Source organism: Strongylocentrotus purpuratus, unplaced genomic scaffold (genome assembly GCF_000002235.5).
Source record: "Strongylocentrotus purpuratus isolate Spur 01 unplaced genomic scaffold, Spur_5.0 spur5_scaffold_6, whole genome shotgun sequence".
In the NCBI taxonomy this organism is placed as follows: Eukaryota; Metazoa; Echinodermata; class Echinoidea; order Camarodonta; family Strongylocentrotidae; genus Strongylocentrotus; species Strongylocentrotus purpuratus.
The window spans coordinates 27,306,014-27,321,939 of NW_022145612.1; the positions used below are offsets into that span (position 1 = coordinate 27,306,014).

At 37.8% G+C, this 15,926-nt stretch overlaps 1 protein-coding gene across 2 annotated transcripts in view; it reads left to right on the forward strand.

Moving 5' to 3' along the window:
- LOC100892166 (fibropellin-1) overlaps positions 1 to 14,739 on the forward strand; it is a 31,747-nt gene extending 17,008 nt beyond the window's left edge. Inside the window, exons 2-12 of one of the 2 annotated variants that reach the window (XM_031000451.1) lie at positions 2,563 to 2,729; positions 3,774 to 3,924; positions 5,892 to 6,046; positions 6,550 to 6,700; positions 7,098 to 7,194; positions 7,676 to 11,183; positions 11,529 to 11,698; positions 12,153 to 12,333; positions 12,770 to 12,941; positions 13,612 to 13,700; positions 14,582 to 14,739. In XM_031000451.1, the coding sequence (XP_030856311.1) occupies positions 2,563 to 2,729; positions 3,774 to 3,924; positions 5,892 to 6,046; positions 6,550 to 6,700; positions 7,098 to 7,194; positions 7,676 to 11,183; positions 11,529 to 11,698; positions 12,153 to 12,333; positions 12,770 to 12,941; positions 13,612 to 13,700; positions 14,582 to 14,609 (4,869 nt within the window). In that variant the 3' untranslated portion in view covers positions 14,610 to 14,739. Of the gene's footprint in view, positions 1 to 2,562; positions 2,730 to 3,773; positions 3,925 to 5,891; positions 6,047 to 6,549; positions 6,701 to 7,097; positions 7,195 to 7,675; positions 11,184 to 11,528; positions 11,699 to 12,152; positions 12,334 to 12,769; positions 12,942 to 13,354 lie in introns of both variants that reach the window. The other variant, XM_031000452.1, reaches the window with a different exon arrangement.
- The last annotated feature ends 1,187 nt before the right edge of the window (positions 14,740 to 15,926 follow it).

Genomic DNA, 15,926 nt, shown 5'->3' on the forward strand with positions numbered 1-15,926 from the left:
GATTTGTGAACATCTTGTCCATGTTGTGATATATTTAGTTAGGGCCTACTTGAAGTGATGCAAACAACTGAATTAAATAAAATCACTTCTTTATAATCTCCGACTACGATGTCTATTTCAATTACTCTGAACATCACAATCTATATTGTCCCATGAACTATCTGCTCAACCAAACTCAAGCTCAAGTACAGACGGAAAGGGGTCGATAAAAGAACAAATCACCCCCAAACCGCAAAAACGGAAATATTGGATGCACAGACCTTGTGGGCTGCTGCACATGTTACCACTCCTTTGTTTCGGGAAATACAAGCGATTAAAATATAGAGCGGCTGGTATAAATGGAAACAAATTCAAAAGTACAACGGATATTTCTCACCTCGGAATAGTTTGCCAGTCTCCGTTTTTTAATATTTCTTTTAAAAACAGTGATCATTTGAACAGATGAATTATCTACATTTGGCCTGACCTATCTTAAATGTCTGGAAACGCTATGTCAGAGCACTTACCGACACTGAAAACAATCATTGATTCGATAAGACAAAGAACGATATCTTACAAATTGATGTACATTTTCAATTAATAGACCTTTGGTATGAGCTTTTAGGATAATATCAAATAAAAATGTGATATATCAAGTCCCCTCTTAGAAATGGCTCTGATGTAGCAGGCAAACATGTAGTATTGCATTTGATAAATTTCAAAGATGGTCAGTGAATAAAATGAATTTAATTGATAGGATAATGAAGGGTATATTCCTAATTACATTACTTTTCATCTATGTATTATAATTGAATATGCTACTCTAATTGATTTGTCATAAGTATTTGCTATTTGTATTAACTTTGCTCGCAATGAATTCTCTTAGCTACATGTCTTTAGTTTAAGGTCTTTATATTTCGTTCTTAATTTGTAACTATTTAAATATACTTGTACTTGATTTTTTTTTACTTTGTAAAGCGCATAGAGAAACTTCGGTTTATTATGCGCTCAATAAATCTATCTTTATTATTATTATAATAATCCTGTTGTTTGATGAGAACAAGCCATTGGATCACTAATGTTACAACAAGATTGACTCCTATTAATTATATGCCCGTCCGTTTCAAGTTTCAAGTTGATTTCTTCCACATTTTACCAAAAATATAGACAGACATATAAAATAAAAATTATGTTTATATTTTTTTAATTCAAATGATTTTATTTCTCATGCAAAACATAATACAAAAATAATAATATCACAACACATATGCAATGAAACGAATAAATATAGTGGAAATAGCACGAGAAAAGAGGAACTAACTAATATACATGTAGTATGAGCACGTCTCAATGAAACTCAATTCATATGATAGATTAAGTAATGTGAGGAATCAATGGAAAAACAATGTTTATTTATTATTGGTTCCTGATGAATAGACATTGTAGATGAAAAACCGTAGCAGTAGAGAAAGACGTAACTTAGAGGGGGGGGGGGGGGGGGGGGGTGAAATTTAAACAATTTGTCTACGGTAGTGACAGAACTGTGCTTTGAATTCCAGGTAACCATCTACCCAACTTTGTAGTAATCATTAGAGACATTAATCTAATTAGATTTTATTGACTCTATCGACCCCCTTTCGGGGTATGGGAGTACAAACATATTTACAACATAGTATCAATATAACATAGTTCAACATATGGAGAAAATCAATATTCACACGTCTACGTTTACACGATATAGACCATGGGTAGACGGTGAGACGATTCATCACAATGTGACACATCACGTTGAAGATAAAACAATGCCGCAGTGAAGTTCATCCAGAATTCCTGGGGGAGGGGTTGAAAAATTCAGTAAAATCTGCGACATACGGATAAAACAAAAAAACAAGTGCCTTTTGGGGATCTAAGGTTGCTGCCGGGGGGGGGGGGGCACAAATAAGGGCCTACGTTGTTGTACTAGGGTATACCAGATACGAATATGCCAGGGGTTATAATTATATGCACACCCCCTGTCCCTGAGTCAGCCATGAAAAGTTAACAAGTCATGTGGTCAATTCATCATCGGTTATCTTCCAATATAGATTTGTACCGCAGATTGATAAAAAACGCAAACTGGTATTAACAAAAAAACAAACAAACAATTGCGACTGAAATCCTGTCAATCGTCAGATCATCATGAACAAGCCGCACCGCGAAAGCCTCATTTGTCGGCCTTTAGGTAAACCTTGAGCCACCGTCGAGCCATCGGTAAGAGGAAGTTGTATTAAATCAGGGATTAAAACAAAAATCGTCTGTAATAATATATAAAGTTATCACTCTTTCGGGAAAATTCTTGATCATAAATGAAATGGCCATAGTTACTATGTCGATAACAACAGACCATTTATTAGGGATTTAATATGTAACAATTTAAAAAGAAAAAGTTGAGCGTATTGCACTGTTTCTCTTTAGCTCTCTATATTTCGTTTTCCTGAAAACATGTTTGTTTTAACGGGAAAATTGTTCAATAATTATTATCAAAGAGTTAGGTCTCATGATTTCAGTTCACCATGTCCAATCCTCTCGTTTCTCCTCTCACAGAGTCTCTCAATGGTAGCAGGGGTGACCATGATTCAGTTGTCACTCTTGAGCTACCATAATCCCACTAGCCAACTGAGTGGAGGGGACTGCTGCGATGCCGGTGGATCGGAGGTATGCAGAGACAAGTGTGATAACAGGTTCGAGATCTGCGTCTCTCGTCCGGGGAGGTAAGAATGATCATAGCGTATTGATGGGAGATGGTTGTGACAATTAAGCGCAAGGATGTGCTCCTCGCAGAGGTCCATTGGCATGGATCTTCATATTTTCTCCCCCATACAATCTTTTTGATGTCTCAGTCACACCACTAAACTAGTCAAGTCAAGTCAAGTTTATTTGTTTCACATTTCACAAAAACAAGAATTTACATAATTGACAAAATTAGAACATAATATGAAATATACTAAAAGTGTCACTTTATATAATTAATTCTTTCAAAAGACGTCGAAATTAATTGTAATGAAAGAAGGTTATACAGAGTAAAATGTGAGGAACCTATTAAAAAGCTCAGCTTGTAGATTATAGGTTCTCATAAATAAAACTAACATTTGGTTGAAGTGGTTGTAATGGAGAAGACGTAACGGTAATAATAGGTGGGCAAGAAGGCCTTGACATAAGATGTTATACAACGTGAAACAAGCAAAAATAGCAAAAATAGCAAATACAGCAAGCAAATTAATATATTACCAAAGAAATGAGACGATAATCACTTTAAAATATTGAGGTCAAGGGCACCCGACCAGGGTTGGGCCATTGTGGATGATGTAAATATTCGTTCGGTCTGTAGTCGGTCTGATTTCAGTCTCATTTGTGTGGCTGAGGAAAAATTTGGAAATATTTCGATGCTCCAGGAATTTTAAATATGAACTGGTGTAACTTCCAATGACCTAACTATGTCTCTACTCAGTACTAGCCTATGAGGAAGAAAACAAAATCACATTGTCCTAAATAATGTAATATTTGAATAATCGAAGGCGAATCGTGGGGATGGGGAAGGTCACCCTAAACCCTAATCGTGGAGAATTGGAGACGGCAGGGGAAGAGAAAATTGTGTTTTAAAGGGGGGGGGGTGCGCGTTTCGTAAGCAAGACCACTCCTTTATTATGGTGTATAATAAAGCATAGGTTTTAATGCAATCGAAATGTCGCCTTGCGTCATTTGCTATTACTTACAAATCTCATATGTGTTTGTGTTTTCATCTTTATCTATTACAGTGACGTCGACATGACATTGTGCTCTTTCTTCTCGGCGAATACGACGAAGATAGTGGACAACTCGGATGAAATCACGTTTCCTACTTCCTTACTGATGCAAGATGGCAGCAGTCTTCCGAATCCATTGACTATCTCCATACCTGATGCATGGGTAGGTCATAATATATCGCTGTATCTCAGTCATTCCGATGAAGCTTACGCCTGACCGACAACAGACCGATAGCAGACCGACAACAGACCGACAACAGACCGATAACCGGACCGACAACAGAAAAAAAAAGACTCTATCAAGAATGGCCAACCTTTGTGGATGTGCGACACATGCTCCAGCAATTATTGTTGCGCGGTCAATTTCCTAATCACTGAATGTTTAGCTTCAACACTGGACTAAACACTATACCTTACACTAACCCTAAACGTAAAGCCTCAAACCCGATTGGAACCCTAACCGTAACCATATACCTTTTAAACGTAATTGTTCGCCCAAGTAAAATGATGACGGATCACATGTTTTGTCGACCATCGGTTTACTGGACTTGTGAGTGATGTTAAAGGATCGAATGTACAACCATGAATAATCATGTCTATTGTATTGTTTCTGAATGGATACAACGAAGTAGCTTGTTTTCCTTTATTGTAATAACACGAGTGTTCATTAAATTACATTGCAATGAAGGGAAAAAAAGATGACACCTGCTAACTCAAAAAACATTAACCTTAAACATAGTGCAATTCATTTTACTTGGACACAAATATTATAAACTTTATTCAGTTTCCTCGTTAGACAAGGAATTCATTAATCCCATCCTCTATGCCATTCAAAAGAGTTGGCAAGCGATTAAGGGCGCTAACGGGGAGAGGAGAACCTTACGAAAGGACAATGACATAGACCCAGCATGTAACGCTGCGTCTTTCAGACCTGATGTGCTGTTGTTAGTGAGAAACCTTTAGGTCCGCAGGGTACGCAGCACCTCGCTAGCTTCTGATTTTAAACAGAATTAGGACGGGGGATTAAAAATATATCATATGCAACATGAGTCACATTTTTTTTATACAGAGAGAGAACGGAAAGAGCTAGTAATTGAGGAGCTTTTGTAATGAAGTACACAAAAAGCCATGTGAACCCTACCTTCATAAATATACTGGTAGTAATTTTCCTCAAATGACATCGTCACGTGAACAAATTTGTTGTTGCCAATTTCCTTTGTCAAAATATGATCTATTGGAAGCAATGAAAGTAAATACCTCATGTTATCTTATTTTTGAAATTCTAAACTTCTATTCAAAATTGTAATGTTTTTTTCATGTCGATATTTTGCATTATTTTTGAAAGAAATCGATGCTGCGAAATCGTCCCAAGAGACGCTATGCTCAAGTATGCCCCGATACAGCCTCATTTTCCATGTGCATATGCCATCAAATTGTAAACTGAGCTCATGTCTTGCCAGCCCAATGCCTACAGCTTAATGATCACGTGATGTCTACTCTGTGAACGTCATTTTATTATTATTACAAAGACAGACAGTAATCTTGGGTAGAAGTGTACATTTTGCAAGACACTAAAGCAATCTCGTTAATGATATGCACGTTGAATTATAGAATTTGTGTTCCGTGGTCTTATCACAAATTGCATCTCCTGGATTAGTTAATTCGATTGTGTAAGTGTGCTCAAAACGCCAGGCGTAATGATGTAGAATATACGAAATATATAACAAAGATGCGACGAACGTTTACGAGGTGTATTACATTCAAATAAATTTCACGAAGGCGAAAGTGCAAAACATCTCATTTGAGGGCGATCTTGAAAAAAATACTTTCATCTGACTTTCAAATACACTTTACAGTCGTAGATGGGATGGACCGTTGACCGCATTGACCATTTTCAATGCCTCTGTTTCTTCTCGTGCAGAAATTTGATTAAGCAGCTGGACCTTTTTTAAATTACAGAAAAAGAAAAAGAAAATTCGCAATCTCCAACAGTTTTTTGTTGTGTTTGTGTAAGGTAGATTTAAATGCAGCTTGTCCTGTGTACTTCGTAAGTTATGTGCATATGGGTGCCTTATATCACAAAATAATTTGTATATTAATATGACAATGTTGTATGTGTGTTTATCTCAGGAAGGCGTTCGATTCAAGGTGCGCGTCTGGGACGTCGACGTAGTGGGTGAGCAAGAAGTGGATATTTTGACGAAAAATATCAATTATTACCCAGACCCCAACCTTGCGTACACTGTCCAATGGAAACCCACGCTGTCTGGAATAGAAGATGCAAGGTAAGGTGTCCTCCTTTCGAATTACTCCTCCCTTCTTTCTTCATTTTGTGTTGCTCTCTGATAAAAAATGGAACAAAAGGGATGATTATTACCATCAACTTATGCGAGCAATGAATCCACAAACGGCTGATGTGAAATGAATGAATAGGAATTATAAAGAAAAATGTAAAAAGAATAATTTTGATGAAAGCTTTCTATAAAATAAAATAAAATCCCGCACGTGATAGTTTAAACCATGCAGTATTATGACCCATTAATATATTTGATTTGTAGTCGAGTGGTTTGAACACTCGATTGTAGATGGGAAGGTTGTGGGTTCGGGCCCCGACATCGCACAGCTTTATGGGTTGCTTTTATCCATATTCCATGCAGAATCAACAAAGCACGATACATTTAACAATATGGCTTTTGGCAACACATTTATCTTTTTAATAAATACAATGCCGTCCCAGATGTCCGGGTTTAATTCCAACTTTTAACCGTAATGCTATGTTTTTCAACAGGTTGAAGACAGGAATGAGAGTATACTGTGGAGATGGGTACTTTGGCCCTCGGTGTCATATCTACTGTGTGGATAGTGCTACATACACCTGTGAACCATTCACGGGTAAGAAGCTTTGTGTACCAGGTTACGGCGGCAAAGAGTGTGACGAGGTGAGAAAATAATCATTGGTATCATTAGGAATCGAAATTTACATGTATAGCCTATGTTTCAATATCAGACATAGCAACAATTTGATGAACATTTGAATCTGCTTTTAATCAGGGATTTACATGACGTTTGTAATTGTACATGTATCTATCAGGAAACGTCAATCATATGGTATATGAATATTTTGTTTTAAAAACATTGGTATGATAGGTATAACAACGAATATGAAAAATTTGGAAAATCCATGGAAACAATGATTACAGAAACATTATATTTCAAACTTAAGTATTTGTTTCTTGTTAATTAATCGAAGTGGTAATCTAGTTTATTGTAATGATCTCCCTCTTTATCTCTCTCTCTCTCTCTCTTGCTATTTCTTTCGCTGCATATCTTCTATAGGACATAGCTGAATGTGCATCATCCCCGTGCCAACAAGGAGGTGCATGCATCGACCTGGTGAACAGTTACCGTTGCGAATGTATTCCAGGGACCTTTGGTAAGTGGTATCTTGCTTTTTTAATATTTTATTTAATAATAATAATAATAATAATAATAGATTTATATAGCGCAGAACCACCTGAAGGGAACTAAAATCATTAACAAATTATTAACACGATGTGAGAAAGGGCAATTTAAGAATGATGATAGCAGTATTACTGCCTTTACCTCCGATACAGGTAAACTAAAACGATCGAATCCTCCTCATATCACGCAAGGAAAGAATTTCAAGACATTAACTCACGGGGCAATATCAATACCCATAATATTGCCTAATTTTAGGACGGAAATAATGTTCGGATTACATCAGGTACTTCAAAATTAAATTGTCCCTGATTACCTGACATGCATGATCACGTCATTGTAATGTTCCCACATTTCAAAACATAATGGAAAGGACTATTGGAGTTGTAAGGAGTAGTTGATGTATTTTGCTTTGCCATTTCACTCATTTCTTGTTTCCCATGATTCAATTTCAGGTACTCTGTGTGAAAACAACCATAACGAATGTACCAGTGTAACATGTGAGAACGGTGGCACTTGCCAAGATCAACTCAATGATTTTGAGTGCACCTGTACAGAGAATTTCCAAGGTCGTTTCTGCGAGGTCCTTATAGACGAATGCATCGGTGATCCTTGTCTAAATGGTGCTACTTGCGAGGATGGTATTCGTGATTACAGTTGCATTTGTGCTGCGGGTTATCAAGGAAGAGACTGTGAGATTGATATCGATGAATGCACGAGCTCTCCATGTTTAAACGGGGGAACATGTGAAGACAAGGTTGCAGGTTTTGAGTGTAAATGTGTTCCAGGCTTTGTGGGAGACCTGTGTCAGGTAAACGTGGACGAATGTGATAGCATGCCTTGCAAGAATGGTGGTTCCTGCAACGATCTCATAAATTCCTTTGAGTGTGCCTGTGCTGCTGGTTATGAGAACATCTTCTGTGAGGATAACATTGATGAATGCCTCTCGTCACCGTGTCAAAATGATTCCCCATGCATTGATGGTATAGCAAGCTACACCTGTGAGTGTAACCCTGGATTTCAAGGAGTCCACTGTGAAATCAATATTGATGAATGTGCCAGTAGTCCGTGCACGCACCAAGGTACCTGTCAGGACATGGTGAATTCCTTTGGATGCATCTGTCAACCAGGGTTCAACGGCACCCTCTGCGAGAACAACATCGATGAATGCCTTGGAAATCCTTGTCAAAATGGCGGCACTTGTGGGGATTTGATAAATGATTTTGTTTGTGACTGTGTAGAAGGTTTCGAAGGAGCATTGTGCCTTACAAACACTGACGAATGTCTCAGTGCCCCATGTCAAAACGCAGGATCATGTTTCGATGAGGTGAACGGCTTTTCATGTATGTGTGCGGCAGGGTTCAGTGGCACATTTTGTGAGATAAACATTGCGGAGTGTGTTAGTCAGCCCTGTTTAAACAGTGGCGTATGTGACGACGGCATAAACCAATTTACTTGTCATTGTCCAGATGGTTTTCACGGTTTGCTCTGTGAGAGCAACACGGACGACTGCGCCATCAATCCCTGTATCAATAATTCAACATGTGTTGACAAGATCGATGCCTTTGTATGCGTCTGTACGGAAGGATTCGAGGGTATGTACTGTGAGGTTAACACTAACGAATGTCAAAGTAACCCTTGTAGTAACGGAGCATCCTGCTTGGACGACATCAATGGATACAGTTGCCAGTGCGCAGAAGGATTCGATGGGATTCACTGTACAAATAACATCGACGAGTGCTCCAGTAATCCCTGCGAAAACAGTGGCACGTGCCTTGACCAAGTTAATGGCTTCATGTGCACTTGTCCTAGTGGATTTGACGGGCTAACATGTGGGAATAACATCGATGAATGCACAAGCCAACCTTGTCAAAATGGCGGCACCTGCACCGATGGCATCAACAACTATACATGTGAATGTACTCCAGGTTTCAATGGAATTGAGTGTCAATTTAATATTGACGAATGTCAAAGTTCGCCATGCCAACATGAATCCACCTGTGTGGACGCGTTTAATAGATTTCATTGTCAATGCAAAGCGGGTTTCCAGGGAGCCATGTGTGAAGTTAACATTGATGAATGCACAAGTCATCCTTGTTTAAACAACGGAACCTGTCATGACGAAATCAACAGCTACACATGCGAATGTATCCCTGGTTTCATTGGTGTTCACTGTGAAACCGATGTAGACGAATGCAGCAGTTTGCCCTGCCAGAATAGTGCTACTTGCGTCGACAAGGTCAATGGATTCATGTGCCAGTGCAAACCCGGGTTTGAAGGAACTCTTTGCGACGTTAACACTGATGAATGTAGTAGTTCACCATGCTTCAACATGGCTACTTGTCATGATTTGACAAACGCCTACAGATGTAACTGTGCTCCTGGATATAATGGTGTTCACTGCGAACATAACATTGATGAATGCGAAAGTACACCCTGCCAACATGGCTCTACCTGTGTTGATGAGGTGAATGGCTTTAACTGTGAGTGTACTCCAGGGTTTGTAGGAACGCTCTGCGAAATTAACATCGACGAATGCGCGAGTCAGCCGTGTTTCAATAACGGTACATGCCATGATGGAATTAATAACTATACTTGTGATTGTCTTCTGGGTTTCAGTGGCAGCCGATGCAAGATTGACATCGATGATTGTGAAAGTTCTCCTTGCCAACACGGCTCGACATGCATGGACGAAATAAATGGATTCCATTGTCAATGTGCACCAGGTTATGAAGGCACATTCTGCGAAGTTGATATAAACGAATGCCTTAACAATCCATGCAAAAACGGAGGTGCATGTGTAGATTTGATCAATACTTATGAATGCAATTGCATGGATGGTTGGGAAGGAGCTCGCTGCGACAACGACGCTGATGAATGCATTAGTAACCCCTGCCAAAATGGAGGTACTTGCAGAGACCAAGTAGACGGATATCAGTGTGCTTGCGACCTCGGCTTTACAGGGTTAACGTGTGAAACCGACATCAATGAGTGTTTAGAGGACCCTTGTTTAAATAATGGTACATGTGAAGATGGTATCAATAGTTTCACATGTCATTGCACACTTGGATTCACTGGCAAAACATGTGAAGAAAACATAGACGACTGTTCACCTAACCCGTGCAGGCATGATGCAACATGTCTAGATGATGTTAATCACTATATCTGTTTATGCAGACATGGCTATGAAGGTAAGAACTGTGAAACTGACATTGACGATTGCTTGAACTCCCCCTGCCTGAACAACGCCACGTGTATTGACAAAGTGAATAATTTCGCATGCGATTGTACGGCGGGATACGAGGGTCAATTGTGCGAGCAAGATACCGATGAATGCGCTAGCATACCCTGCTCGAACGGTGGCAATTGCACTGATTTAGTTAATGGATACAAGTGCCTCTGTGATTCCGGATTTGAAGGCATGAACTGTGAAGTCAATATCGACGAATGCAGCAGTATCCCCTGTCAACACGGAGGTACATGTCAGGATCTCACCAATTCATTCCAGTGTTCTTGCCAGGAAGGTTACGACGGACCTACATGTCAGAATAACATTGACGATTGCCAGCCTAAACCATGCCAGAATGAAGGTCTCTGCATAGATGGAATCGCTTCATACCAATGCCGTTGCCTACCTGGATTCGAGGGCATCACTTGTGGAATCAACATACAAGAATGCGACTCGTCACCATGTCGTGAGAACCATACGTGTGTGGATGAGATCAACGGTTATCATTGTCTGTGTCTTCCTGGGTTCGAAGGTGTTCAGTGTGAGGTGGAGACGAATGAATGCATGTCAGTCACTTGCAGATACGGAGGGACGTGTTTGGATCATGTCAACAGCTTCACCTGTGCCTGTCCATATGGTACGACTGGAAACTTCTGCGAGACTGTTTTGGATTTCTGTATCAGCCATCCGTGTTCAAACAACGCAACGTGTTCAAGCACTGAAAATGGGACGAGGTAAAACCTAAAACTGATAAGCACACCTAATTTGTACAATAAAATATAATTGCTCCTATTTTCCAATACTAATGGCAAGCCTTCTGGATGTTCTGTTCCACATAATATTAGAATCGATTAAAATATAATAATTCAGAATCACTATACCTGTTTCACAAAACAACTGGGCATTTACTTGTTTGGCGAATTTTAGCTTTTAAATACAAGTGATGCTGTGCCATTTACTTTACATTAATGTTGATGGAATTAAAAGCCATTTTTAATTAACAGCTTATATTTCAGTTTCCATGTGTAAAATTTGATATGATATTTCAAGCTCTGTCCATTACAAACATTGTATTACAGTTGCATCTGCCCTCTAGGCTACACCGGTGTGTTCTGCGAATCCTTGGATCTTGGGCTGTGTGGCACATCCTGTGTTAATGGCCGGTGTGCAGTCTCGTTTAGTCCTGAAGGAGGAGTTATCCACACGTGCCTGTGTGACGAAGGCTTCGTAGGGACCGATTGCGATATGGGTAAGGCATGAATGTAAAGTGAAGAAATTTGGTTTTTATCAATTGATAAGTATACAAGCGGTAAACTGTTTTAGCAAAGGCTCAGTAAGGGGATTTTTATTCATTAAAGCCACACTGTCCTACTTGTAGCTACTTCCTCCCTCTATATAGAAAACAATGCCTAATAGGTGACCATTAGTCCCCCATGATCCTCTTTTTCTTATTTTATTTGAGAGCTGAGTTGATGAGATAATCACCTGTCCAGTGACCTTGCAGTGTGGTCTAATCCCTCCTATATACTAGTACAGATAAACTTTAAGTAAAAAAAACCACCGACAAAAGGCAAAGATAAATATATATCTGGTTCTATTCTCAGAGTTTATGGGATATGTACTGTTGCTCGATCAATACTATTCATTACTTTTTAAACAAAATGCTTCTTCATTCGCTTCCCAATTTTGTTTTTACTCAACAGAAGTGATGTCTATCTCTTCAAACATCCTCCTCACGAATCATCATCCTACAAACAACATGGTGGATGTAGCGACGATGCTGAGCAAAATTTTCAAGATGTCATATGGAGATAGCCTCAAAGAGCCTAAAAACATCGAAGTAGTCATCATTGCGTCTTCGAACGAAAGTTCCCAACTTTCAGGGTTCGTGTATTATTTTACGCCATCATAACATCCATATATCGATACTCCTTAAAATAAACTTGTAAAAAGGAAGGTTACCAGCTCAACGCTAAAATTGAAATACTATGTCATTCCGTAAAGCAGTGGTCACCAACCTGGGTCGTGACACCAAGTGAGGTAGACTATTGCCGGGGATGAGATGGGTAATTAATTGGCGATCCCGACGTAACCCGTCTCCATCTCGTAATGCTTTGGTGAAATTTAGCAGATGATTATGTACCTTTTGATTGACAGTGATGGTGAATCGATGCATGTAACTCCGAAAATGCTGTAATATGAGGTGTATTTTTTACATTACATGTCCAACGTTTAAACTAAAGAAGTTTATTCAAATGTACAAATGTAAATTATAAATCCAGCAAACTATTTTTGTTTCAATGTTATTTCATGATTCTAGGAGCCCATACACAAACACAACATTCTATACGATGGTGAACAACAAACCACTTACTCAAGACGAGCTGGAGAGACTCTTGAATTCGATGCCAAACGAGGAGAAGGACGTTATCATGACTCCATACGAAGTATTTGAAGATACCCCGAGAGTGCCAGAAGAGAGCGGAAAGAAGGTAATATACATTGGATCAATATATATGATTCTTTACATACTTTTTGTAGGTAAGGATTGGTTTGTTTGAAAAGGAGTTGGTGTCTGTGATTATGTTACTATCCACTACAAAATACCTTGGTGCAATCTAAAATGACGAATTATCTTTTGAGTAATTCCTATCCACTCTTTCTAAAAAAATCCCATTTTTAGACATTTTTTATAATTACCATTAATGGCGGGATAGTTTGTAAAACCAATCATAAGAGATTATATTTATCAACCGAATAAAAAATGACGAGAGTAATATTTTTGATACTTGATGTAAACAAAAAAGTAGAATACATTGCACTGTGTTTATTGACTAATATCTCATTGCGTAATTTTATGAGAGACTAACACTCGTATTTGTAATTATTTTGCTTTCCTTTTCAGGCTGGATGGGGTTGGAGTAACTGGTTGATACTAGTCACCCTAGTCTCCATCATCATATTCCTACTGATCGTCATCGGATGTGTAATATCCAGATAGTACACAATTCCTTTGCGTTTTTTTTTTTTTATATTTGCCGTTCGACAGTTTTTATATAACTAATTGGAGAGATCTTCCCTTTATAATGCTTTCGCCTTTTAATAATATTTAACATTTGTCATCATAATTTCTGTCTGTGTCCTGTCTTGCTCTTGATATAGCCTTGGCCGCTTCATCGTTGGTATATCTTCTTATTGCTACCGTTAGTCACGGTACTGTTTATCATCATCATCATCGCTATTATAATCAGGTAGAGAGGCAATGCTGCATGATGCATTATCGTAACGACGCATCTTTAAAAAAAGAGTTTGCATTTTGATTTTTGATGATTTTGAGAACGAAAATGTATATTTTTCGTTTTGATAAGTTAATGATATAAAAGACACTTATAGTTTGAATGCATTTAATCGACAGCATGGAAAGAAAACAGATGGGAGACAAAATGTTTTCAATTGCAATCGAGGAAGAAGAAGAAATGAGAAATCAGCCATGCAGTTGTATTTAAAGGTGACTGAATACTGAAAAGAAAATGGCGAATGATAAAGTACACACAGAAAGAGAGAAATGTATAGTAAAATATTCATGTCGAGTAGAAGGATTTCGAAGATAGGTTAAATGATAGTTAAAGGTTCAAACACTTGCACTATGCCTGCTACTTTCCATTTGCATTAATATGTATCAAAAGTGCATGCAGAAATACTGTTGAAATGTTCAAAAGAATAAATCATTCCAAAAAAGAAATCAAAATAAACTAACGATCAACATTCCCTATCATATGCTTCATAATTGATATGGAGTATTGTATGGTGTCAGTAGTACTGTCAACATTGGGCTTCAGCCTTGCATGGTAATAACCAAACCTTTGCCTTTAGCATGTCTATAAGCTATTAGGTAGTTCCTATTCACTCCGATTTAATCTCTGGTATTAGGTGTTTGTTCTCAAACTTCCTATATAAATCTGGTAAAGCATATAAGTTTGTTTCTTGCATGTTTATTTTTTTTATTTTGGTTTAATGGGTTCGTAAGTAGTTCGCATCATGTCTTACTTCCCCTGCACGACTTTCATTATGAAATGAAAAAATATATAGAAGGTAGTCCAATTTCGTTTCTCATCCTCTCCCTATATTTCAGCAAATTAAAGAAAGAACCTGTCCAGTAGTAGGTTTTAAGCAGTGAGTGATTCTCAAGAAAAGATTGGACAGGTTTAGCAGAGAAGTCTGGATATTGCACTCTCTTCGTTCTTCAGTCATCGTGCTTTGTTTAAGTCATTATACCAAATGCAATGAATTAAGTGCAGCCTTTTATATGATAAAAGACCTGGTGCAAATTATATCGAGATGTATAATTTACATTAATTAGTTGTGCTTTTGTAAAGAATGCTTTTATTCCAGCTGTCTTTCTTCGTATATATGAATGTAAGGGACGAAATTCTACCGACAATTTAATATTTTCCTTGTCATTGAGTACCCAAAGTGAGAGAGAATTGATTAGTATCTAAACATAGTAAACTTACATATATTTTATAGTGGTGTATCCACTTAAGATTGAAGCCAGTGTATCCCCGCTTTGAGAGCGCAGGAAAAATCAATACAACTTGCAATAGGTCTACATATTAAGGCCCTCCGTGTCGGGAGGATTCCGCCTTTTTCTAGATTAAATCTAGAAAAAGGTGATTTCATGATCATTGGGTAATCAGTGAAAAGTGAAAAGAGAAAATAATAATCAAGAACAGACCACAAATGGCAAATGTTAGCACACATAAAACTTTTACTTTTTCATTTTTGCAAGAATATGTGTTATGTCATATTTCTCCGAGATACAATGTAAAAAGTATAATCTGTAAATATTTTGTATATGTAAATAACTGAAATATTTTGTAAAGAGACCAAATAAAAAAGATTATAGATCAGTATTTATTGAAAAGAGATGTATTTGCAAGAGTAGATAAACAAATATCTTTTTTTTTTCTTTCATACTACTTTGCATTTTATATGGAAAATTTGAGTAGTCTGTACCTATTTAGATAGAGATATACACGTTCATATATGTATTTAGCCAAATTTTGTTTTATTGATAGATGGGATCACTTTACCATGTTTATTGTAGAATTTTTGTATAATATTGCTGGGTTTGCAAATATTGTGTGTTAGGTTTGATTGGTCAGTTATGAGTACGTTTTACTGCGTGTTAAGTGTTGAATTATTTTCATATCTTGTGTAGAAAACATTGAGTGTATTGTTGCAAAGGGATAGCTTTGTCCGCAAATATGATAGCCTTCACTTTTGTTATGGTGTAAAGTAAATGTTTTGAATGCATTTTTTTCTTCATTTAGTATCTGGGAAATGCATTGTGCTACGTAAAATATGTAGATTTATTTATGTAAATCCATTATTCACTTGTTAGGAAAACCATGGAAAAGGAGAGAGTTATGCTCTGTTTAATAAGCCTGATAAATACGAGGCGTCATTTCAGTCGC